At 39.4% G+C, this 26,867-nt stretch overlaps 1 protein-coding gene across 5 annotated transcripts in view; it reads right to left on the bottom strand.

The window, feature by feature from the left end:
* Nucleotides 1–26,867, bottom strand: part of LOC137647192 (serine/threonine-protein phosphatase 2A 56 kDa regulatory subunit gamma isoform-like) — an 84,487-nt gene that overhangs the window by 35,679 nt on the left and 21,941 nt on the right. For all 5 annotated transcript variants that reach the window (XM_068380546.1, XM_068380557.1, XM_068380524.1 and 2 more), the window contains exon 2: nucleotides 22,938–22,976. In XM_068380546.1, the coding sequence (XP_068236647.1) occupies nucleotides 22,938–22,976 (39 nt within the window). The remainder of the gene's footprint in view (nucleotides 1–22,937; nucleotides 22,977–26,867) is intronic.

Here is a 26,867-nt window from a genome sequence, read left to right as displayed (position 1 = left end):
TCTGTGTTCAGTACCTACTATATAGGGGACATGTACATCACTTTAAAAAAGAAAAGTCTGACCTACATTGAAAATGGATTTACGCCACGTCTCATAGAATCAATTAATGACACAAGGGAGGGGATAGTGCTGTAGAGTAAAAAATTAATAATTTAAGAAAATTATGATACATTGCTGCACACTCAAAATTTTCTCAGCTAATCAGTCATAAATTCTAACTATACACTAACAGCTGTAGATTACAAAAAATTGATTATCAAGAACGAATAAGCACCATATAAAGATTGGGAGATTAACAGAATTGCAAAATTACAAAACTTGTGTCAATGATGTTTAATGGTAGTTCCTTTCTCAGGCAGCATCTATAAGGTTTTCAACGTTTCCAGAATGCTAAAATCACTGGCGACACCTCTTGCACTTAATGCACATCCTCTACATGTTTATAACGATCATTATATCCTTTCTTATTAGGTGTTATCCTTATTCCCTATCTCCTTTTCTCAGTTTTTCCCACAATATTTTGTTAATTCTATTTAGCCTGAATTTGCAAAATAGATTTATCCTTTGAAAATGTATTGAGGCTCTAAAAGTAGTTCTTCCCTCAGCTAAAGAAATGTACAGGATTGTCCTATCAATACTAATATAGCAGGGAGAGATCATTCCATTAGGGGAACATATAAAATTTTCTTTTTACAGATTTACATAAAACAAATTCTTTATGGCAGAGACCATTCTAACATGTAAAAATAATTGAATTCCCATTTACTGTATTGTACTTTTCTCTAGCCATACCATTTGATATTTTCCTTTCAACAAATACAGAATGTATGAAAAATTCTGAATTGTGTCCTATTGAAAATAACATTAAAACCTCCTTCACCATTAATTCACTAACCCCTGTAAAATATACAATGGTAAATCCCTTAAATGCCACTGCTAAACTGGAACCACAAGGTAAAATTTTCAAACAGCTCGCTTATACAGCCAACAGCTTATTTGTCGCCGAGTAAAGAAAGATGCTTGACGCATGCCCGTTCTAAGAATGTTCAGTGTGCCATGCATTGTGTTGCTCTGTTTTCCACTGCAGCTTTTCTATTGTATATAATAACTCTAGGCAACCACGTGATCGTGTAGTGTACAGTATACTATACCAACTGTAGTCATGCCTCTTAAACGTGCTTATGTGCAGCAAGTGTTGGCCTTAAGACTAAAAGTGTTGTCCCTGGTTGAGAAGATCAATATTCTCAATTTTATCAAGAAAGCAAAAAACAATTTTCACTAAAGCTGCCATAAGGTATGGGAAGAACAAGTCTTCCATTCGGGAAATATTCAAGAGAGGATGACGCAGTCACCTCCAGGTTCCAGAAGCAGATCGACCGGCGAGAGATCTTTAATCTCCGAAATGCGTCAGTAAAGGGTCCTTCTCTGTTCCCGACAGAGGAAGCAGAGGTGATAGCTGAGAAATGGAGGAAAGCTAATCAGGACTCGCTTTTGCACCAAGGTGTCTTTCCGGCTACCTAAGTCCTCTTCCACTTACAGCTACTCGAGATCATCAACTCTTTCTAGACAGGTACACAAGCATACCCCTAGGAAGTTTGAGGCATGGAATGGAACAGTAGTAGCCTTTCAGAACAGACAGGGTCAAGGGCGCAACGAGAATAGTAAGATCATCAACTCTCCCACTCTTCTGCTTAGACCAACAACGTTGTCATCATCATACAGCCAGGGACTGGCGAAGGACTTGGCCCTTCAGGGAGAAGTTCAGGCCATGCTAGAGAAAGGCGCTCTCCAAAAGGTCGACAACTGCTCGCTAGGCTTTTTAAGTCGACTCCTTCTTGTACGGAAGGTGGGGAGACTAAAGACCAGTCATAGACCTGGTCAAGATGGAAACTCCAGACAGAGTCAGGCAGGAGGTCAGGCCATTGGACTTGATGATGATGACTGACTTAAAGGATGCATACTTCTAGAACCCAATCCATCCCAACTCTAGGAAGTACCTACTATTCATAATAAAAAGCAAAGTGTACCAATTCAAAGTTCCTTGCTTTGATCTCTCAAAAGCTCCAGATCCCATTCCATCCAAACTCGAGGAAGTACCTACTATTCACAATAGCAAGGAAAGTATACCAATTCGAAGTTCTTCGCTTTGATCTCTCAACAGCTCGACAAGTTTTCACCAGAGTTTTTTCACTAGATTCTGCATGGGCACATCCCAATGGCTTCTGCGTTACCTGGACGATTGATTTATCTTGGCAGACTAGGAGGAAGACCACCTTCTCCACCGAGATAAGCTTCTTTCATTCATTCACGATCCTAGTCCCCAAACAAAGACAAATCTATCTAGACATGGACGTCGATACAGTTGTAATTAAAGTCTTCCCACCTTGAACAGACTGGCATGCTCACGTGGCTCTCCCTTTCTTTCAACAGACCCATCTACCAGCACAGCTTTGGCATTAGTTGCTGGGACACCTATCCTCTCTTGAACGTTTCATTCAGACTGTTGTCTTCCTCTGTAGCGCCTTCGATGGGAGCTGAAGAGACACGGCAGTGACCCTCCTCTATCATTAGTTCTGACAAGGGAGGATTCCAGACTATCTGGAATGGAGACTGGAAGAGACAAATCTTTTAAAAGGCTCCCCCCTGCTATCTCTTCAACCAGAACTTCATTTGTTCACGGACGCGTCGTAGGGTGGGGAGCTCAACTATTGTCAAGGTGGAACTGTTTTTCTGCAGCTTTGTCAACTAACAGTAAAAATCCAGGAAGTGGCAGCGCTCGAATCAATCACTCGACAGCCCACTTTATTTCAGGCAAGAACAACAATATGGAAGACAAGCTGAGCATGAGAATGCAAATACCTCAGAAAGCGAACAAGATCCAGACCATGGGGTTCGCTGACAGTCTTCCTAATCATATCCTCACTAAATTGGAAACTTCCGATATACTGCTCACTGGGGCCAGACACAGAAGCAGTGTTCGATGATGCTTTCCAACACCCCTGGGATGGCCTCAGCATTTAAGCTTTCCCATCGTTCTGCCTGATATGGAGCATTTTGAACCAAGTAGCCCCGAAATGGCCCCCTAAAAGTAAAATTTTACCCGGACCATCTACTACTTCTAATAGAAACCGTGAAATACCTGTTGTGCACAACCCACATCCAGATATTGCACAGCTTGGTGAAGAGATATCTTCAACTTCCGTTTACCAAGCCAAGCAGCCACCTTCTGTGGTTGATATCTTGGGAGGTTGTTTCTCCTCTTAGAACCCTATATTTCATTGATAGCCAAATTTCTACTTAAACCTCCAAAGAGAAAAAGCTTTGCTTAGTATCAGCGGTGAAAGGTTATCACTCAGCCTTGGGCCAGATCTTCAAGCTGAAACTGTTGATACTTCCTCTTCGGAAAAACTATCTAAGCTCCTCCTAAGTTTTGAGCAGTCCTGTTCTTCAACGGAGACAAGACCACCACCCTGGTTATTCACTAACATCTTATGATCCCTTATGAGGGCAAATTATAAACTGTTGAAGCTCGTCTCAGAAAGGAACTTTACCCTCAAAATAGTTTTCTTGGTTGCCTTAGTCTCCGTCAAGCATGTCGGCTTTCTTCATGGTTTCTCCTTTGTTGCTCATATAAAACACTGAAAATAGGCCTTGTTCTCCTTTGCCCCAGAGTTTTTAGCTAAAACTCAGAATCTGTCAGTTCCTGATTACCAGTTTTCTTAGTTTCAGGTAGTGAACCTTAGAGAGGTAATGAAGAAGGTAACTAAAAATAAAATGATCTCTTGGCTAAGAGAAGTTATTGACCATACTCATTCATCACCCTAACCTTCTGCTCCAGGGAGAGCTAGTGTTGGAGCTCACGATGTCAGGAGTCAGCATGACCCTGGAATTCCATAAGAATTTCAGTGACGCAGGAACTACGCATGCGTCTGAAAAATAACAGACTACCTTTAATGTCTAATACCTTCGGGAATTGACACACAGGTCCCTTGACTCTTTTTGCTAAGACCTGTAGTGGCTGCACAGCAAATAGTACAGCTGCTTCGGCTCCTCTCAAAGGACCACTAGCATAGGATTGAGGTTACATGTTAGACTGGGATAAAAGTGAGGATTGCAAGGCCCCTTCCTTTTCCACTACCCCGTCTCTTGGGGCACATCATCAGAAACCCTGTCAGCTGGGATCAATCCGCTTGCAGGTAAACCTAACTCAGCCTGTAGCTTTTTTATTATACAATATACAGAAGAAGTGTCATTCCCAAATTCCTTACTCCAGGGAGAGTATTGTAACCAGGCAAACCCAATGACATATATAAGACTCATTTTTACCAGAAATTTTCTGCTCCGCGTCCTTATTGAACGGGCGTGGACCCAATGGTATTGCAAAACCATCGGTGCACGAGATATAAAGAATCTCAACTCTGCAGCACTTACAACGTTCTGAATTTTTGGTAGCCCAGAAGAAGTACCCAGCCACTTGGAATAGGGACTTCCTTTCCCACCTAAGGACGAGTCTCATGTCAAGGATGAGGGTTTGTATTTGTGCTGGAACAAATGACAAATTTGGTGATCATTTGTACAGTATAGTTACTTTCTCTGAGGCATGAGCCCTCTGAAAAAGGTGAGAAGGGTTAGATGATAACCTGCTATCCTCGGATGTGTCAGAGGACTCGGGATCTGAACTGATTCTCCTCAGTTTTGATGGAGATTGGAGACTTTCCCTACTGGGAACTATTCAACTCCAAAAGAGATACACAGCGTGAGGTTGAAACAAAGTCAATAGAGGACAAACACTAGTTGTCAAAGTGAGAAACTACTCTGGGTGATCTAAAACAGCAATGGATTAAAGGACTAGGGTCACATAGAGAAGTAACTGGACGCCAACTGTCTCGTCTCCGTCGGTCAGGGATATCTACTTGGGAAGCGTGAGTACAGCCTTGAGGGTGCGAGCTCTATTGCTCACAGATATTAGGTCTCTTTTGAAAGAGGGCTTTTCATTACGCTCCATCCTGGAAGCGAGCATTGTAAGAGCACATCTTAGATCCTGCGGGGCATTTCTAGGCGAGGAGCATTTAATAGTTCAAGACATGTGGATAATAATTCAACTTCATCTGAAATCTCGGAGATTTCTCATTCCAGTAGTGATAGTAACTCGTTTGGTGTGGCTGCAACAGTCATATCATACCTGTTGTCTCGAATCGTATCAAGTACCAACAACAAAGTAAAAGTTACCATCCTACGAGAAGTCTTACTAGCCCCAAGCCCATACTTAAGTCAGCCAGGTCTTATGAGAGAAAAAAAAAGCACTGGTTGCTTGGTTATATCCACTAAAACATTTTTAATGTGACTCCTATATTGAAGCCTGGAGCAGTTCGATATTGTATGGTCCTCCAACTGTGAGAGAACAGTTCCGCTGAAATGTGTAAAACCCCCTTTTTAACTCCTGGATTAATGGTTCACTCTCCTGTGCCAGATTTCTAACACCACTTTTCATAGCCTCCTCTTTCCAAGAGAAAGGTGTCATTCATCCCCCCAGGAGTTGGGAATTCTGGGAAGTTTCCAGCATTTCTTTGTTAGAACTATTGCCTGCTGGCTTGAAGAGTTCCAACCCAACTTAGTCTGGACCTGCTAATATAGAAAGCCGTGTTTCTGACACAGCAGTGTCCACTTATCCCAATTATGATTTACCTGGCTTCTAGCCACCCAAATTTGACATCAGACTATTCCCCGAGAATTCTACTTCTTGCGGATTTAGTTCCCCAATGGGTAAGTTGAAAAGTACAGTTGCTGATCTACCTAGTTCATCCTCGAGTCATGGAGTGGAGGCCTCGTCTCACTAATCAGACAGAAATAGGAAAGGGAATTATCTTCCACTCCTGAGTTACCTCAGAATTCTAACCTTTTCTGACATTCCGATGGAAGTCTGTAACACAGGTCGGAACTCGAGGTTGAAATAACACAGTTTGGTTCAACTAATATGAATGTGACAGCTCTGTTTGGGACTTATTGACCAGAGCTTTCCCAGAATCATCGCCTGATTTTTCAGAATTTCTATTGTCCTGAGTCTACGGATTCTATCTCTAGTCCGCATCAGAGAATGTCAAAAACCCGCAAATATGACTAATTCGTAGATAATTTGTAATTTTCCTAACTATACAAACCTTCGCTATTTACATGGGGTAATTACTTCGGCGTAGCTGAATGACGAGCCATTAGAATTTTAACAAGGGTTTACTACCCCACCGCTAGTTAGCGGGGGGTAGGGAGGGGTAGCTTGCTAACGCCCCCCCCTCACACACACTAGTGAATGCTTCACTTTGCTTAGAGGTAGGACTTATCCCAGGGGACCGGGCTGGCAGGCAAATATGTGTAAATGGCTAAGGTTTATATAGTTAGGAAAAATACAAATTATCTACAAATTTGTCATTTATTCCGTAACTGAAATACAAACCACGCTATTTACATGGGGTGACTCAACCCTTAGGAAGAGCGGTAAGTCCCTGCCATACTGGCTTTGGCTTTGCCCGGGGACTCCATATTCGAGTGTGTAAGTACTCAGGAAATAAGGAGTCCCTGCGCCTCGCTAGCATGCTGTGAAACTGCTGCGGCCTACATAAGCTGTGTGTGAAGGTGAAGTGACTCGTCCTAGGAAGTTGACCTGGAGTTCTTCAGAGGGAATTCTAGGCTAGGACTCTCCCAATACCACCTCGTCAGGGTATGGGGACATGACAGTATTACACTTAATACTAGGAACACAAGGAAGCATGGTTTACCTGCAGTGGTTTGAGGTCTGCTCTGCAGAGAACCCAAGATGCTTTTTTCCCCAAGGGAGCAGAGGATGAAGAAAAGAATAAGGGCCAGACAGATCTTTTCATTCACGCAGACTAAAACCGGGAAACAATGCCCTCAACCTTCTGCTACTTGTCCATTAAGGAGCCTGAGGTTAGACCAGCTGTTGTGCAGCCACCACAGGGCCGATAGAGAACGTATCGAGCCTCCTGTGTGTTACGTCTTACAGGTAGTGGGCTGTGAAGGTGGTCTGACGCTTCCACACCCCCGCTTGCAGGACCAGCGTCACTGAATAATTTTTCTTGAAGGCCAGGGACGTAGCTATGCCCCTGACATCATGTGCTCGAGGGCGACGTGACGGAGAAGGGTCAGGATTCACGGCCAGGTGTATTACCTTGCGAATCCAGGCCGAGATAGTATTCCTGATGATCCCCCTCTTCGTTTTCCCAGTGCTCACGAACAAGGCTTGCACCTGGGGACGAACTGCAGCTGTTCTTTTAAGATACAACCTCAGACTCCTTACTGGGCACAGTAGGAGATGGTCTGTGTCATCTGTTACAGAACGAAGACTCGAAACCTGGAAAGTCGAACCAAGGGTCCGGCACTCCCGGATTCTGAGTCTTGGCAACAAACTCAGGGACGAACCTGAACGTTACCTCCCCCCATCCCCTTGAATGGGCGATGTCGTACGAGAGACCATGCAATTCGCTGACTCGCTTGGCCGAGGCCAACACTAGCAGGAACACCGTCTTCCAGGTAAGGTGGCGATCTGAAGCCTGGCATATTGGTTCGTAGGGAGGTCTCTTCAGAGACCTGAGAACTCGAACCACATTCCATGGAGGAGGTCTCGCTTCCGACTGAGGGCAGGTAAGTTCATAACTTCGTATGAGAAGAGAAAGTTCCAGCGAGGAAGAAATGTCCACTCCTTTAAGCCTGAAGGCATGACTTAAGGCTGAGCGATAGCCTTTCACTGCCGAGACTGAAAGGCGCATTTCTTCCCGCAAATACACGAGGAACTCCGCTATTGCTAGAATAGTGGCATCGAGTGGAGAGATACCCCTTCCACGACACCAACCACAGAAGACTCGCCACTTCGCCTGGTAGACCCCTGCAGATGACTTGCGCAGGTGTCCAGACATCCTATTCGCAACTTGTTGCGAAAATCGTCTCTCAGTGAGGAGATGCTCGATGGTCTCCAGGCGTGAAGTAGAAGCGAAGCTATGGCTTTGTGGAAGATGTTGGCGTGTGGTTGTTTGAGTAGCTCGTGACGTGGTGGGAGTTCTCTCGGAATCTCTGTAAGGAGTTGCAGAAGGTCCGGGAACCATTCTGCGTGATGCCATAGCGGAGCTATCAGGGTCATTGATAGATTGACTGATATTCTGCTCTTGTTGAGCACCCTCCTCATCAGACAGAACGGGGGAAAGGCGTACACATCGATGTCGTCCCACCGTTGTTGGAAGGCATCTTGCCAGAGAGCCTTGGGGTCCGGGACTGGGGAGCAGTACAGCGGGAGCTTGAAGTTCAATGCTGTAGCGAACAGATCCACAGTCGGGGAACCCCACAAAGTCAGGACTTTGTTGGCTACTTGAGGATCCAAAGACCACTCGGTACTCACTATCTGCATCGCTCTGCTCAGACTGTCGGCGAGCACATTCCTTCTGCCTGGAATGAAGTGAGCCGCTAGTGTGATCGAGTGGACTTCGGACCATCTCAGAATCTCTACTGCAAGATGGGATAGCTGTTCTGAATAGGTACCTCCCTGCTTGTTGATATAAGCCACCACCGTGGTGTTGTCGCTCATCACCACCACAGAGTGGCCCGCCAGGACTTGGTGGAACTTCTGAAATGCCAGGAACACGGGCCTTCATTTCTAGCAGGTTTATGTGAAGGTACTTTTCTGATTCTGACCACAGGCCTGAGGTCCTGCCTTCAACCTATGTATCATTCTAAGCATATGTATGAAAAAAATAGCAAATCGTGTTTTTTAACACCAAATCCTTTTTTAAAATGAAAACACATGTTTTTCCATAAAATCACATTAACCCCTTAGGCAAAAACACAAGATTTGACACTCAAAATTCTAGCGATTTATAGGGATATTTCACTTTACTCACCTTTGCAAAACACTATCAGAGATAGGACTTCATAAGTTTTGTTATACCGTAAAATTGAATACCTTCCTTTCCACTGATATGTGATACTACATGATGTATTTTGTAAAATTTTCATATGCATAAATATCAAGCGAAAAAAAAATGGGTAATATCAGATGTAAAACATGTTGAGTGATACCAAAGGGAGTAAAAATATCTGGACATAGAATACATCCAATGACACCACAGGGTTAATCATTTAGTAAGTAATCTTTCCATTTCTCCAGACTTAAGTTTCCTTTTTAACTATACAAACAAGAGAACTGGATCTATCACTGGTCCTTAGAGCAGTGGGGAACTTTCCTCTTTTCGGTTGATTAAGTTTGACCAGCCTGGGATTTAAAGAACACAAATAAGGCATTCATATGATCAATGAGTTTGCTTAAGGATGTTATTTTATAATAAAAAGTGAAACTTCCCATGTGATAAATATCTGGAAAACACATTTTTGGAGACGTTCATCTAGCTATCAATTTAAAAAACTGTCACACCTAGAAATTGGCAAAACTCTATAATTTCTTTCATTGGCATAGTAAAATAAGCTAACAGTCATACCTAGAATAAAGTAATTTCAAGGTTTCATCGTAAAATGTAACCATTGTAATAAGTACTGTAAAGATAATCCTACAAATCTAATTTACATTTCTGTCCCTCAGTTCAATACATACTAAACATAACTGAAACCCACATTACAGAAGATAATATGTATGCATGCTACATAACTTTATGTCTGATACAGTATATCAAAAATGCAATACTATTTGCACAATCACATTACTACTGTTGTGGACTACAATTAACCTTAAATAAAAAAAAAAAAAAAAAAAAAATCTTGGAAAAAGCCCAAAAGACTTATCCAGTGCTTAAGAAATATGAAACCCTTCCCCAATGCAGCAATAAAGTTAAAACCTCAGGCAAAACGGTTACACAGCAATAATGTCAAACCTATAACAAGACATCAAGATGGCAATGTTAATAAACAGCTCATACAATAATCAGGCCACTACAAAATTTAAAGCTTGAGCAGTTAAAAATGTGAGGGAAGGCAAAAATTGCCAGCTAATATCTACTGATCCGAAGAAAAAATTTTTTTTAGGAAGGATGAAAAGATGAATGAATGGATGGATGGATGGATGATTGAGTGCGCAGTGTATATATTTGAAACTGGAAATAAAAAGATCAATGACACTCTTACAGGGGATGGAACAAATGTACTCCAAGTACGGCATTAGTGGTCGATTTCTAGAAGCTATGAAGGTGTGGGTGGAATATGTAAAGGGACTTTTTCATGCTTTTGAGACCTTCACACCACACAATTCTAGTTTTTAGATTTTGTAAAATCTCAGTAAAATATTACTTGCTGAATTAAAAAAGGGCTTCAACACAAGTGCCGTACCTGGTACATGATGTCCCTACCACACTAATATAAGAGGGCTAATTAAGGGGATCCAGCTGCAGCAGAGTGCTTGGCCATCAAGCATTTTTCTTTCACCAAACACTGTCAAAATTAACCGACAACTTAAAAAGCTAACCATGGCAAATTCAGAAGCATACAATGTAAATGTAAAAAATAATTATGACTAAGTATGTTTTATATATATATGTATATATATATATATATATATATATATATATATATATATATATATATATATATATATAAAGATTTTTAAATGTTACTGGACAAGTTAAGAACAATTGTTATGTCCAAGTATGGTATTAACACATTTGTGTGTGTATGTATATATGTATGTATGTATGTATGTATGTATACATACAAGTCAAATCTTAATTTGTATGCAGTAACATTTTTAAAAATCTTAAAACCTATCTTAACTACTAATGTATATTATTCTAAAAATAGGCTAATTCAAAATTCATTAAACTACATGGTACTGAGCATACTGGCCATATGACTGAGGTTGGACATGTTTCTTCTTCCCTCTTTAGTACCATGATGAGGCTAATTACATATTATAAAATATCTAAGACACTAATTTGACTTATCAAAAAAAATTGATGAACAAAGGTAGCTTATTCTAAAACAACAATAAAAAATATGAATGTTCAATTAGAAACTGCATATGTAAACCAACCTAATAGTGACAATAATCTTATCACCATCAATGTCTTAGTCTAATGACCACTACTTGTCAAAGCAGAATTTGAAAAAACTTTCCAAGTTATCAGTCAAATCATTTGACAGAAATAATATATGATTGCATATTGTACAAAACTTGCCCAACAGTATTACCACAGTGAAATTTATCAAAAATTTTGTCAATCTACATCACCATTCCATGTCTCATCACTTGCATGAAAACCTAACACCTAATTCAAAGGGAGATGTTTTTCAATTGTTTTTTAAAGCCCAAAAAATTGAATTCTTTTTAAAAGACCTGCACACCAAAATAAAAGGAAAATCTGCAAGAATTTTATGCAACACCAATCTGTTTCGAAACGTAAACATTTAGAGATACGAACACCACCCGAAGATGAAGAGGCAACCATCATTACGTACCGTATTTATCAATCTTAACAATTATGATTATATATTAAATCAAGTTCTAAACAAGCATTACATCAGTCACAAACACTTATTGTACCGTATTTATCAATCTTAACAATTATGATTATATATTAAATCAAGTTCTAAACAAGCATTACATCAGTCACAAACACTCATCGAAGCCCTTAATAACTGACATCACTACCAACAGCCACCTATATGTAACATCTACTTTCACAAATAACATTTATAACTCATATTCCCTTGCCTATCTTAATTCAACAGTCCTTTTCCTTTGATGTGCAATTCTAAAGTTATCTTTCTGAACACTATTGTATTGTATTAAGAAATCTTAATTTTTTTGGGGGGAGGGGGCAGTGGGGGTTCATTTTTCATGCTACTGCACGTGTTTAGGGCAATGTAAAGCCCATACACTCCAAATTTCTCAAGTAAGCAATCTATCTTTATCAAAGAACTTTAAATCTCCATTTGAAAAACAAATATAAAAATACATCTGATATCATTTGAAAACTAACCATATACAAAGAAAGTATTACCTTTGTGTCACTTGATCTTTTTAAAATCATTTACACCTTTAACATCTCATTTGGCATGAAATTATTCTATAGCTATGTAATATTAAAAATAAGCAATTCTAGACACACAAATGAGACTGGGTTGACAAATTGCCAATTATTTATGCACAATGATGGGCATTTAAGGCAAAGATTTAAAAAATTCCCTTTGGCAGCTTCCAAACTAATTCTAACTTTACCCCTCTAATTTTTTACTATTAGGCCTAAGACCAAATCCTTTAGGGAAACTATTTGTTTAAAAATGACACAAGGCCGTTTCATTGACATATTATAAAAGCATCAACCTTCATTATAACGAAACATCTAAATCAGTCAGTCCTACAGTATCAGCCAATATCAGCCAAAAAAGAACTATAAAACAATTTCTTTCCTAGAGTCCTGGCAAGCAATTTTACATTAATAATTGCTTCACTTTCAATAGCTTTATTTAAAACTGAGCTCCAAGCCTCATCTCTGGCTTTAAGTGACAATTTCCTTTAACTTATAGTATGCTATGATCTTAATGTATACTTTCAGAAGGAATATTCATAATAAAGTATTAAGGATTCATGGTCATCCTTTTTCCTTCTTCTTCAGGGAAATTCATCCAGTTGCAGTCATAAATGAAAGCTTAAGCAGACCAACAAGACTTACTTCAACAACTTCCTTAAAGGTATCCTTTCAGACTAGTTTCTCCTTTGTATAACCCCTTCATACTTTGCTTTCATGTAGTCTCTTTATGAGGCTCCATAAAATAAATATTTTTCAGGGTTTAAAGGCTGCTCATGAATGGCAGAGGCAAGGGACAGTGATATTGCCCTGACAAGCAGTACAATTCCATAGAGACTGACAATATATATATTGGTCAGTGACCAAGTCCCTCTCAATCCAAGCTAGGACCAAGGAGGCCCTGGCAATGTCTGACCTATAGCCTCCATCAAACACCCCATCCTTAGCTCACAAGGGTGGTGGGGTTTCAGCCACTAAAGGAACTAACAAGTTTGAGAGGGACTCAAACCCCAGTCTGGTGATCACCAGGCAGGAACGTTACCAATAGGTCACCACAACCCAAATTATTGAAGAACCTGGTCAAAGTACTTCAACCCAAAAAGGATTTAAGGCAGATTTAATATTTTTTCCTGAGGTCACTTTCTCAATTGCGGTAATTAGCCCCTTTGACTAACGGGTGGTGTTTCAGGGTACAAACATTTACTTAGCAGAATCTAAATTAAATAAGGTCTTTGGGCTTGAAAATAACCTACCATACACTACAGCAAGTTCAGTGATCATTCACTACGAACCAAATAACATATAACACCTGACTACTGTATCAAAACAATTCCAACTTAAACTTTTTCCCCAGATCTCATGTTATAGACAAAATTAATAGTGGATAACAAAATAGAACAAGTGCATGCTATTCTCTGAATACTTGTATGATTGACAAAATAAACATAATCCCCCTTAGAAGCCATGATTGTTATGTGAACTATCGGAAACGGTACTTGAAAGATAAAGCTCCACAATTTCAGGCCTATGTGAAAGAGTAATTCCTGCTTGACAAGACATGGAATGATTTCTAATTAAAATCTGCTTATGATATCCATTAACACCATAAACCATTTGAGATAATATATAAGAAATTTCATTATCAATGATATGGATACTCCTATCAATTAGATTTGTAACTATGTCAGCATATTTAAATGATCAACAAAACCATTAACTCATTAAATGTCAGCACATGCAATCCAACAGGTAAAACTATCATGAAGTCTAATTAAAAGGCTTAACAGCTCAATAAGCTTAAATTTGATCTTCTAACACTACATACAATACAAATAAAGCACAACACTCATAGTACTATCGTATGCTGAAAAATAAAATACAGTATTACAGTACATTTGACACACGGAAGCGTGACTCGAAATACATATTACAAATAAACCCATGGCCAAATGTACTAAACCAGACTTGAACTAACTACTGATATAATAAATTTAATACTGTAAAAAATTTGTATAAATACATTCTGTGGCATCCCTAGTAACCGATCTTTGAATTATTCAAAGTTCAATTAGCCAGTAGTTTGAATATCTTCATTACAGTACTTAAATTCAACAGTGCTTTATGAAATTTATGAACCCACAAAAAAAATTCCGAAGAAAACCAGATATGTCACCTAACATTACTTTGGATGTAATCAGTGTTGTGTGTGGAAAGTGTAAGTGGGCAACTTTAATATTTGCAAGGAATACAAAGGTGGGATATATATTCTCTACCTCCTGTCCATATTCTTCCCTAATTGGGGCCAAGGTACTATCCAAAGAAAGAGATGGTTCTCCTTTGTTAATTATGCTTTTAAGAAACAAAATTTATTCTTGTAGCATGTTTTCAACCTTGCCCAACTCACCTGAACATTAAATAAAAATGACAACCAAGATTGAACATAACTACTGACAAAATAAGATAAAAGAAAAAATATTTACGGCATGTCTTCAGACTGCCTTTCACTAGGTGAAGTAACACATTGACACATGTATGGAAACGGTTCTCATGTAAACTTCACTAACACTACTCTAACACAGGACAAAAATAATAATATTAGTAAAAATTAAACTACTGACAAATTAATGTGAATTATCAAAAGAAAATTCTTAGGAAAGATATGTGACCAAAGGGTAAAACCTTTTGAACTTCAATATAGTACTAAAGTATTAGCAGTTGTTAAAAAATTAAGCAGGAAACAAGTGGGTTTAGAGCTCTTGAATACAGTAAAATACAAATTTAAAGATAATTTGTATTTTTCCTAACGATACAAAACAGTCCTTTACATAGGGAACTGGAGTACAAAGCAATACAAAATTTAAAACAAGATGTAAACAAGTGGCTAGTAGCTTGCTCACGGAACCCCTATTCTGATGCCATGCGGGACGTTCTGGGAGGTAGGCGTTGGCAGGAAAGTGCGAGTAAAGGACTCTGGTTTCTATAGTAAGGATAAATACAAATGATCTCCAAATTTATCATTTGTTCCAGTACAAATGCAAACCTTAGTCCTTTACATAGGAGACTCGTCCAAAGGTGGGAAGAAGTCCCTATTCTAACTGGTTGGGTACTTATCTTGGGCTACCAAAACTCGAACCCTTGTACGTGATGCAGAGTTTAAGTTCTTACACCTAGTACACCAGTGGTTTGGTAATACAGTCAGGTCAAGAGCCTGTGCAATAAGGGTGCGGAGAACAACCTCTCTCTGCATCAAGTCCAGAGCGTGTGTGTAAAAAAAAAAACACGCTCACACGCGCGCATAGTAAGAAGCATATATATATGATTTTGCCTGATTACAGCACATACCCCTCATAAGGAGTGAGGGGAATGACACTTCTATCTTATATAATAGAAGAGCTACAGGTTAAGTGGGAATTACCTCCAAGCAAATCGATCCCATCTTACAGGGTTTCTCAAAAGAGGGGAAGATAAATGAGAGGACCAGTCAATCTTGACTTTCAACCCAGCCTTACACTTCAACTCCATTCTCAATCCCATGGTGATGGTCCTGTATGAGAAACTGAGGCATTGGGTTGACTCCTGCCGATAATGGGTAGTAAATGTGCTTAGTCCTTTCCAGATGCCTGCATGGAGTACCTGCGCCACATTGAAATTCTTGAGGAATGCCAAGGCTGTACTGAATCTCGCACATCATGAGTTCTAAACCAAGTTCTCCTTAGGGCAGGTGGTGAGGATGGTGAATGAGTCAGGCAATAAATTCCCTTAACCATAGGAAGATAGTACTTAAGTCACCGTCTTCTTGACTCTCCTTTTGCTAACAAAGAGGTGATGCAGATGAGATCAAGTAGTCTACGCATGTTCAAGGTAGTGCCTCAGTGCCCTCACAGGACACACAAGCAACAGATTAGCATTGTCAGGTACTGTTCTGAGGATCAGGACCTGAAGGGAAGAAAACCTAGAATCGGGAACCAACGGATTCTGGGCTTTACCTCGAATCTGCGGAATGAAGGAGAACAAGATCTATCTACTGCATTCAGTATGAAGCTCGTTAACACATTCGGAGGAGGCTAAGGTGAGCAAAAGATCTCCTTTGAGGGCAAGGTTCATAACTGAGACAAGCCTCAACTGTACATAAGGTACAGCAAGGCCTTAGTAATGTCTCAGAGCAGTGAAACTCCTTTCAGCCTAAAGACCTGGCTGAATACTGAGCAATGCTTTCACTGCTCTTCGGAGGTAAAGTAAAGTTTGACTATACAGAAAGTCCTCAACCTACAAACATTCGGAGATTCAAACACAAATTCAACTAAAATATAAAAATCTCAAGATATTGTATAAAACATTTGTATAATGTAATAGGCTAATGAAATACTGTCATAAAACAATATATAATCTAATACAATAAGCTAAACAGCATAAGCATTTGCAATAAACTGATATTTATTTCATTTGAAACGTGGCTAATCATTGATTTTTCCTACTGGAAATCGTAGGCTTGGGAGTTCTTAGGCTTACCCTATGCCCAAAATTCAACTAACAAACAGCTTCTTGGAACCTAATAAGTTTTTTTAAGTTAAGGACCAGTACATGCAATAAAAGGCTCCAAGAGGAGACACACCCCTCTTACGACCCCAAACACAGAGGATAGCCCGGTTGTCTTGGTACACAGAAGTTGAAGCTTTTCAGAGGTATCCCACCCTCTGTCTCAATTTTTCATGAAGTGTTCCTCTGAGGGGGCAATGTTGAACAACCTCCATGCGTGACACCATAGTGATTCCACTAAACTTTGGAATATCAGGGCATATGGTTGGCACAACAGGTGGGGAGAGGAGGGAAGTCTCTCAGAGTCCTTATTCAAGGAAGTAAAAGGTCTGGGTGTCATTTTGCTTTGGGCTGTTAAGGGTTACCGACGTCAATTGAGAATGGGAGTGAACCGGAACCGCATAGACTTCGAGGCCAACCCAGGGGTGCTGGAAGGCATCATCGAACACTGCTCTTTGGTCAGGCCCGGTAAGTGTTTTCTAATCTAGAGCTTTTGTGAACAGGTAGACTGTTGGGGGACTCCACAAAGTCAGGATCCTCTTTGCTATCAGAGGATCGCAAAGATAATTCTAATCCAATGCATCTCCCTGCTAAATTTAACCATCTCAATGCTCCTCTTTGCCTGGAATAGAGCGGGCTGTTAAAGAGGTAGAGTTGAGCACTGACCACTAGCGAATTTCTATTGCCAACTAGTAAAACTGCAAAGAAACCTAACCACCTTGTTTGATTATATATGTCATTCCAGCAGAGTTGACGCACATCGGTGACACCCAGTGCCTGTTCCAAGAGTTCAAAGGCGTAACAGCAGGACAAAAGTCGCTTGACACTCGAACACACTGATATGGTATCGAAGCCCCCAGGCCAATCCATTGTCTCAACCCCAGGTACTGTAGGGAGTGGGCTCCCTATCCTTCCTTTGCCGTGTCCATGAATCATGAAGGTTCAGGTGGAAACGACAAAAGGGGTAAGCCCTGTAAAAGATTTATTTCAACCCGCCACCATTCCAGGTCGAGTCTGGAATCCTCCCTTATCGACACTAATGATAGAGGAGGGAGGCTGCCTAGCGACCAATCTCTTCATGTCTCATGGACAAGACTGCAGGTGGATACGACCATTCGGAAGACGACGTTCCAGGGAGGACAGATGATCCAGCAACTTCTGTCAAGGCTGTATTGGCAGATAGGACTGTTGAATGAAAGTTATATTCACATCTCAATAGTGGACCAATCTGTTCCGAAATGGTAAGACATCCTAAATCTGTGTCGATGTCTATATCTGGGAAAATCAATATTTGTTTTGGGCATTAGAGGTGACCTCTTTAGATTCACAAAGACCCCCAGCTCATGACAGAACTGTCTGGTGGGGAAGAAGGTTGTCGTATGAGTTTGTCAGGAAACATCAATCTGTTCCGTTCTGAAGGAGACTGAAGACCTTCCCTACAATAAATTCTTCAATTCCGTAGTAAGAGTACACGAGGTCGAGAAAGTCAATGGATTTTAACCGGTAGTTGTCGATGCTAAGCTCCTCTGGGCAATCTTGAACTGCTATGGGTTCAAGGACAAGGGTCACCCAGAGGAGTAACTTTATTACAAGGTCACCCCTTTGTCAGTCAGGGAGGTATATCAGATAAACCTGCAGGTCTAAATCATAAGCGCAGGCTTAATGGAAAGATATCTTCTCACAGAGAGTTCTGCATTACACTTCATCATGAAAGTGCGGCATAGTAGGGGCCCTCTAGGTGAACGTCTCTGTGACACGTGAAGTGGTGAGGAGCTTGCACTGTAACTCACCTGGTCCAGACTTCTATTACCACAGGTTCAAGAGAGGGTTGTTTGGTGGATACAGGTCTGTTAATCCATGCATACACTCAGGAGGGCTACCGCACTCAGGAGTGTGCGTGTATCGAGACATATAGCTCACCCAGACAGGGATCTTCATGACAAATACGGGCATCATATGCTTCCCAGAAGGGGGGGCTCGCACTTAATATGCTAACACTAAGCATGTCTCTGCTGCTAGTCTCAAAAGGCGATAAACTCTCTCCCTTTTCTGTTTGGGATGGAGACAAGCTGAAGGTGTCCAGCACCGGAGCTTCTTCAAAGCATGAGCTGTCCCAAGGAAGTCCATACAAATCGCAGGGTGTCATCAACCTGTAAAGCCAATGAAGACTCCTTCCGAGGGAGAAGCTCTCGAGTTTTTAGCTTCTGGAGGAAACCAAAGGGAAAGGGTAAGAGGGAAGCATACTGGGGGTCAGAAGAAGAGGTCGAGATTTCTTCAACAATGACCCCGAAAGAGAAGAAATCATTTTGGACCTCCTCTTCCTCTTCCTGCCACACGCAATCAACTGGGAGGGTGATTAAGCCCAACATTCACATGGAGATTCCTGGCTGCAGGAATAGACGCTGTAGGAAGGGCACAATAGGTGGGGGATCCTTCTCCTTAGCACTCGTGAAAGTGGCAATGTTGTGCCAACATCATTGGACAATTATGTGTATGTACAGGCATCCCAATAACAAATAATCACTAACACACTTGAAAGAAAAAGAATTTTATGACAAATACTCTAGTCAGTTGAAGAATGCCTATTCTCACCGATTGTTCAGCGAGTAAGCAGGGAGGGGCTTCAGCGGTCCCGGCCGGTAGGTCCACCTGTTTACACTTTGTTTTAAACATTTACTCAAGCTGCACTGATATTCTATCCTATGTAAAGGACGAGGGTTTATATTTGTTTTAGGATTCAAGTATTTTAGGTCGAGAGGTCTCTCACATAACGCATTAAACTCATAAACCTAGTTTATTACTGTATACTCTCTCCAGACTTTGGAAAATCTTCTATAATGTACTTTTCTTTCTTTTTTGGTGTTGGTAGGGGCTCTTGTTTATCTACTTAACATGTCTGAAGATTATCTGATATAAAAAATTAGCTCTTGACACCACTAATATTACCTACACTGTAATGTTACTTGGATACTGTAGAGCTATTTCCCCTTCATTTACATAAGAAAATGATGAATGCCTAAAGAAAAGAATGGCTGAATACTCTAAATCTTGACTTCTTCATAAAGAACAAAATTTCATCAATATTCTTTAAGGTGAAACTTGAAACTGGATGAAAAGTCCAAAACCACAATCTATAATAAATTTCTTCCTAAAAGCATCAAGATTTATACCATAAATATCTAGTATGTCTGAAGGATTTTAAAACTAAAAACAATAAGACATTATTACAAAAGATCAGTGGTGTAGGGGAGTTTAAGAAAAGTTCGTATTTAACCATACAAGTGTCGGTAATATATCCACAAAGGCAGTCTGAAAACCCCTTCAATCTCTTACATTAAAACCTTTTTATCTACAGGTGACACTAAGTATGGACATAAAAACAAATATTGTAGAGCAAGGAAAAAAAATGCTATACGCATCCAGGACCAATCTTCAAAGATATTTTCCTAATAAAAAAGCAAAGTGTGAGTAACTAGAGTAATACTCTATACTGAGCATAAGCTTAATATTTCTTAACAGCACAAAAAAATTAAACAATACTTGAAAAAAATCAATGAACATCTAACTGAGGTTTTCCTTACACAGACCTGGTCTTCCATCTAATGTTAGGACCATGGCAAAGTTATTCTTACCGCTTGAACCTATAGTGTACTGTATACATACAAAATCTATGTATCTGATTATTATACAAAAATATTTAAAAGTAATCAGTAGCATACAAAATAAAATATGGGTATACAGTATATAGTAAAATTTAAATAAATTAACAGCCAATCCCTTTCACTGATGCTGCTACCAACAAAATAACCAACTTCATGACCTCCTACACAAAGTAAACCCACCATAAGAGAAAATGAACACGGAAGGACGAGACAAAATTTCCTACCAATTTAAGAGATGTAAAGACCACGGGGCTACTTTTCCAGACTCACAGGCACTGATTAATGATTGGTTAAAAAAGGAAAAAAAAGAAAAGAAAAAAAAACCAGCCAAATAAGTTTCAAAGAAAACACAAAATATGCAGTATCATCATCACAAGATTTGATAATGATAAAGAATAGCTCAGCTTCAAATAAACTGTTGTACATGCTGTATTAACCTGTATCAAACATATATATACATACTATTCTATCCAAAATACAAACAGTATTGATTGGTCCTGGAAACAAACATTCATAGTACTGAAATGATATTGATAATGGGAACCTTGTGAAACCATAACAAGGCTAAAAAGGATATTTTTCTGAAATCCCCATGGCACTAAGTTTAAGAACACTGACACTGCATGTATACAGTATATTCACGTGTGTGTGTGTGTGTGTGTGTATCACTACCTATGAGGACAGCTGAACCAAATCCCCGAAGATTCTTAAAATATGAAAAAAAATAATTTATCCTAAAACTGTTCAATATATAAGGGAAATCCTAAAACCAATGTACAGCTTGTTAGTTAAATACATTACTGTATTCTAATACACTAAAAATCTAAGAGGTAAAATTAAATTTCACTAAAAAGGGAAGGTATTTGGCCCATCATACTTCTGTTTTAAGAGTTACCTTTCCTGAAATTGAGTAAATGTTAAATTCATCATAACTTCAGAGGTAAAAAAAAAAATTTCAACCTATCATAATGATCCGGGATAGTGCAAAGACATTCATAAATAATTCCCTAAAAGGAATTCCTTTACATATAATCCCAGACCTTGTCTGCTGCAGAACAATCAGTCTCGACTTAACACAAGACATAACCTCTGTAAATTTATTACCACGTGTGCAACTTCTAAATCCTGTTGTAGATTCAGTATTATATATTGAAGTAAATAAATAATGTAAAGTTTACTTTAGCCAATAACATTTCTATAAAAATTAATCAATGGATTTGTGGCCCTGTCTTGTAGTACTATAAATATAAATACTAGTTTGAAATCCATAAAGATGCAGCATTATACACCAAGATAATTTACTTAAAATAAAGTTTTATTATTTAAACCCAGTGCCAAATTGATATGAATATACACAATATGTATTATATGGCTAGTACATTGACAGCAAGGTAGCCTTGCATTTGCATGGATTGAAGATCAAGTCTCAGCTCACCTATTAGTTTAAGCTGTTTATTAGGGAGGTTAGTATTGTTGGGGACATGGACTTGCCCAGCTGACATTCAGATAAGATTGGAACTTTTATTAACTTATTTCAAAATGTCCTGGTTCCCTTTTAAGTAATAGCTACTTCATCACTATACTCATGATATAGATTTTAGCCTCTTCACAAATTAACCAAAAGATTTACTGAACTACAAAATTAACAATAATGTTAAAATGAGACACCCAAAGAACTGCTTCAACTAATTATCGTGTGGTTTGATTTAAAAGTGCAGGATTTTTTACTCAACTCAAACCAAAAATTAACTTCAAAAACATAACCATAAAACTTGTTTAAACTGGTGATTAAAATGCTGCACCTTCTTTTGTATTCCATACAGCATATAAATCAGGTCTTGGAAATAATAACAGGCATATGCAAAAAAATAGGATTATATATATATATATATATATATATATATATATATATATATATATATATACATATACATACATAAACCAACCTGTACCAGAAGAATATAAATGAAAAACTACAGCAAAAGATTTAAACAACTTTAATCTAAGTAAATAGGGAGGGAACAGCATCATTAATCAGAGACTGTAAATCAGTAATCATCAAAGAAAGCAAATAAATAACTGCCAGTGCTTATAATTTAAAACTAAAATGCAGAAATTGCAATAATGTGCATACTACAGTACAGTATATACAGTTATATCAATCTACCAAAAAGTATCAACAAGCAGTGAGATAGGCTTAAATAATAAAATGGGTAAGAATTCCTTCATTAACTGTGCATACTGCAACATAAGTACTGTATTACCAAATTGTAAATAAACTCCAACTAGGGTAACCTACCCCTGCTAATGACTACTAATAATGATTAGAAAAACTAGAAGATTCAGCATAAAATTCCAAAACTGATGGTAAGCCAGAAGATTTAGCATAAAAGACTTCCAATAGTGCTCAAAACTAGAAAATTTAGTACCACTTCCAAACTATAATTAGCAGACTTATTTAGCATTATTTCCAAATAACAATTGGTAGAAAACCTGTTAACTTTCAATATCACATACTGTATTAATCAAGACAATCAGTAAATTATAAAATTGAAAATTCATTGAGCTACAAAAAAATTCTAAAGGCATGATTAGTAGTGCATAATATTATTCAAAATTGTCGTTGAACATATGATATTCTATCTACTAATGTCTGGAATGGTTTACTCAACATCATCCCACCTGGATAACGAATGACATTACTTACATCATCTGCATCGTTTCCAACTTGGTTCTTTGACGTTTCCTGAAAGAAAATGCAAAATTAAGACAATGACAAATATCCAGACATTTTCAACTTCCAACAATTTTTTACTAATCAATTGACCACTGATTTCAACTTCACTCAAACCTTAAAACTTTCATATCTAACTTCCATTAAATGCATAGAGTGCAGTAATCCATTGGTGAACCAACACACTGAACGACAAATAGTTAGAAATAAAAAATTCTGGAATACACACACATAAATTATTTGGATATTATGACTTAGTTTATTATAGAAAACTTTTCATAATTTTACCATTATGATTAGAAAATGTATCACTAACCCTGCATTCACAAAATCTTCTTTCAACAAAATATGATGGGTAGTTCATTAAGCATTACAGCATCATACCGTAGTTCAAAACAATTACGAAAATTTTTATTTCATAAAACCAAGAAGATTCGTCATAAGAATTGGATTGGATCTATGATTGGGCTACATAGGTCAACACTGGAGCCTGTAAGCTCATTAAGCCGGGGAAAACCCAGCCGCTGCAATATGAAGTAAAAGTTAGGCAAAAGGAAGAAAGGAAGAAAGGAAGCAAGTGCAGAGATAAAGTGCAGCTAGGGGCCAAGGGAACACTACATTGTGCACTGACGGCATTTGCCAACTAAATGGCCCAAAACAGCTTAACTACCTTTGTTTTGTAAGTGGTATAAGAGATTTGCCCTTCTCTAGAACAGTTATTTTACTCTACCAACTCCTAATATTAAAAAATTATATTTTCAAAATAAAATAAACCTTTGCATATAATTACACGCTGGTTATATAAGAATGGCTTAAGTCTCCTGACGCCCCAGCAGAAATTTCAAAATCTTGCGCAGCTATCGCAGATATGCCAGGTGTACACCAGCGCCCTCGCGGTACAACAGGTAGAACTATACCCACAAGCCTCAGATCTTCCATGCCTCATAGTCTCTAGAGGGGAGGAGGGGGGATTTTTAACTTATATAACCAGCGGGTAAGTATATTCAAAAATTTATTTTATTATGAAAATATTTCTAAATATAAAACTTACCCGCTGGTTACATAAGAATGGCTGATTGACACCCCTTGGTGGCAGGTCAGAGACAGCTACATATTCGGAAATTCACTTAATCATTACATAAATAAGAGGTTCTCACCTGATAAGGAAGCTGACAGCAATGATACTCTGCCTCATTTCGTCAGCTATCCTTAGGAGATCCAGCGATCCACTTCAGATCTCCCTGGACAATAATATTTGTTCGTAATACTAGGCAGGCAGTTAATTCTAATAGCCAGGCCTTCTCCATCACGAGGCTCAATACTACGCAGTACTCTAGAAGTTTTATTCCAGCTGTTACCAAGTTGTGGATTGATCTTCCTAATCGGGTGGTTGAATCAGTAGAACTTCAAAAGTTCAAAGTTGGAGCAAATGCTTTTTTGTTGACCAGGCGGACATGAGTCTTACATATTTGTTTTTGATGTTATTATTAGTTTATACATGACATGTCTGTTTTGACGTTGTTACTTATTTTCGAATGATTTATTGTTAATTTGTTCTCTTCATTTATTTATTTCCTTATTTCCTTTCCTCACTGGGCTATTTTTCCCTGTTGGAGCCCCTGGGCTTATGGCATCTTGCTTTTCCAACTAGGGTTGTAGCTTGGATAGTAATAATAATAATAATAGTAGCTGTCAAACGGTACAACCACCTATAACATGACTGGACCTCAACTAATACCCTTGTTCCGGGCGCACTCTAGGAACAAATTGACCACCTGACCAAACAAAAGATTGCGGAAGACTGACGACCAATCTCCACAAACAACCATAACATTACGAGTTCCAAGAGATAGAAAAGGGGTATTAGGAAAAAGGGAACGTAGTGGTAGATCACTCACCTACTATCGCATTCGCTGCCACGAATGGACCCAACGTATAACAGTCCTCATAGAGTCGGAATATGTTTCAAATGAGATGCGAATACGGACTTACTCCTCCAAAAGGTCGTATCCATCAAACTTTGCAGAGAATGATTCGGTTTGAAAGTCACTGAAGTCGCTACTGCTCTGACTTCATTTGTCTTCACTTTGAGAAGCCTCTGACCGCCTCATCACACTGGGCGTGAGCTTCTCGAATTAACAGTCTAATGAAAAATGATAAAGCATTCTTTGACATGGGCAGTGAGGGTTTTCGCACTGCACACCACAGAGCATTTGAGTCGCCTCTCAGACCCTTTGTTCTGTCCACATATAACCGTAATGCTCTTACTGGACTGAGCACCTTCTCCAACTCATCTCCCACCACATCATAAAGATTAGGGATCTCGAATGATTTGGGCCATGGGCGAGTAGGATTCTCATTCTTGGCCAAAAACCCTAATTGTAAGGAACAAATGGCTGTTCCATCCCGAAAACCAATGTTCCTGCTTAAAGCGTGAACTTCACTTACTCTTTTAGCAGTGGCTAGACTAACCAGAAACAAAGTTTTCAAGGTTAGATCCTTAAAAGAAGCCGAGTGCAAAGGCTCAAACCTGTCACTCATGAGGAATTTAAGCACCACATCCAAATTCCAGGCAAGAGACGCTGATTGTCTTTTCTTGGTGGTATCAAAAGACTTAAGCAGGTCTTGTAGATCCTTATTATTGGAGAGGTCTAAGTTCCTGTGCCTAAAAACTGTTGCCAACATACTTCTGTAACCTTTAATTGTAGAGGACGAGAAGTTATGTTTATTTCTAAGGTCTAGGAAGAAATCTCCAAGTTAGAAGAGGTACTGTATGAAGAAATCGCGTTAGTCCTACACCACTCTCTGAACAACTCCCACTTGGACTGATATACCTTGATGGTGGAAGACATCCTTGCTCTCGCAATAGCCTTGGCTGCCCTCTTCAAAAAAACCTCTAGCTCTAACGAGTTTTTCGATAGTCTGAAGGCAGTCAGACGTAGAGCTCGGAGGTTTAGGTGGTTTCGAGCCAAGTGAGGCTGTCTGAGAAGATCTGGTCTTAAGGGAAGGCTTCTCGGGAAATCTACCATCCATTCCAGTACCTCTGGAAACCAGCTCCTTGACGGCCAGAACGGAGTTATTAGTGTCATCCTGGTTTCTTCGTGAGATACGAACTTCTGTATCACTTTGTAAAGAAGAATATTGAACGGGGGGAATGCATAAACCTCCATGTGCGACCAATTCATTAGAAAAGCGTCTATGTGTATGGCTTCGGGATCCGGTACTGGTGAGCAGTAACACTCCAGTCTCTTTGTCTTTGCAGTTGCAAAGAGATCCACGAGAGGACGACCCCATAACCGCCACAGACTTTTGCAGACGTCTTGGTGTAAAATCCATTCTGTGGGGAGAATCTGACCCCTCCTGCTGAGTCTGTCTGCACTCACATTGTTGACTCCCTGAATAAACAGAGTCAAAAGTGTCACTTTCCTTTCCTCTGCCCATATGAGAAGAGGTCTTGCTATCTCGTACAGAGTCCATGAGTGGGTTCCGCCTTGCTTTGTTATATAGGCCAGAGCTGTAGTGCTGTCCACATTGATTTGGACTACTTTGTCCCTGATATGCTTTTCGAAGCCTTTGAGGGCCAGATGTATTGCCAAAAGCTCCTTTTGGTTTACGTGGAGAGTTGTTTGCTCCACTGTCCACGTTCCCGAGAGCTCCTTCTTCCCAAGTGTTGCCTCCCACCCCGAGTTTGAGGCGTCGGAACATGACACGAGGTCTGGGCTCTTCTGATGTAAAGACAAGCCTTCCTTCAGTCTGTGCTCGCTGTTCCGCCACTGAAGATGTAACTTTATAAGTTTATAGAGTCCGTGATGGGAACGCTTTCCCTGTCGAGACTGTCCCCTTTATTCCAATGTCGATTGAGATGAAACTGAGGGGGGCATAAATGCAACCTCCCCAGAGTCA

The sequence above is a fragment of the Palaemon carinicauda genome, chromosome 1 (genome assembly GCF_036898095.1).
Source record: "Palaemon carinicauda isolate YSFRI2023 chromosome 1, ASM3689809v2, whole genome shotgun sequence".
In the NCBI taxonomy this organism is placed as follows: Eukaryota; Metazoa; Arthropoda; class Malacostraca; order Decapoda; family Palaemonidae; genus Palaemon; species Palaemon carinicauda.
Note: the sequence above shows the minus strand (reverse complement) of the source record. Positions and strands in the feature narration are given on the sequence as shown.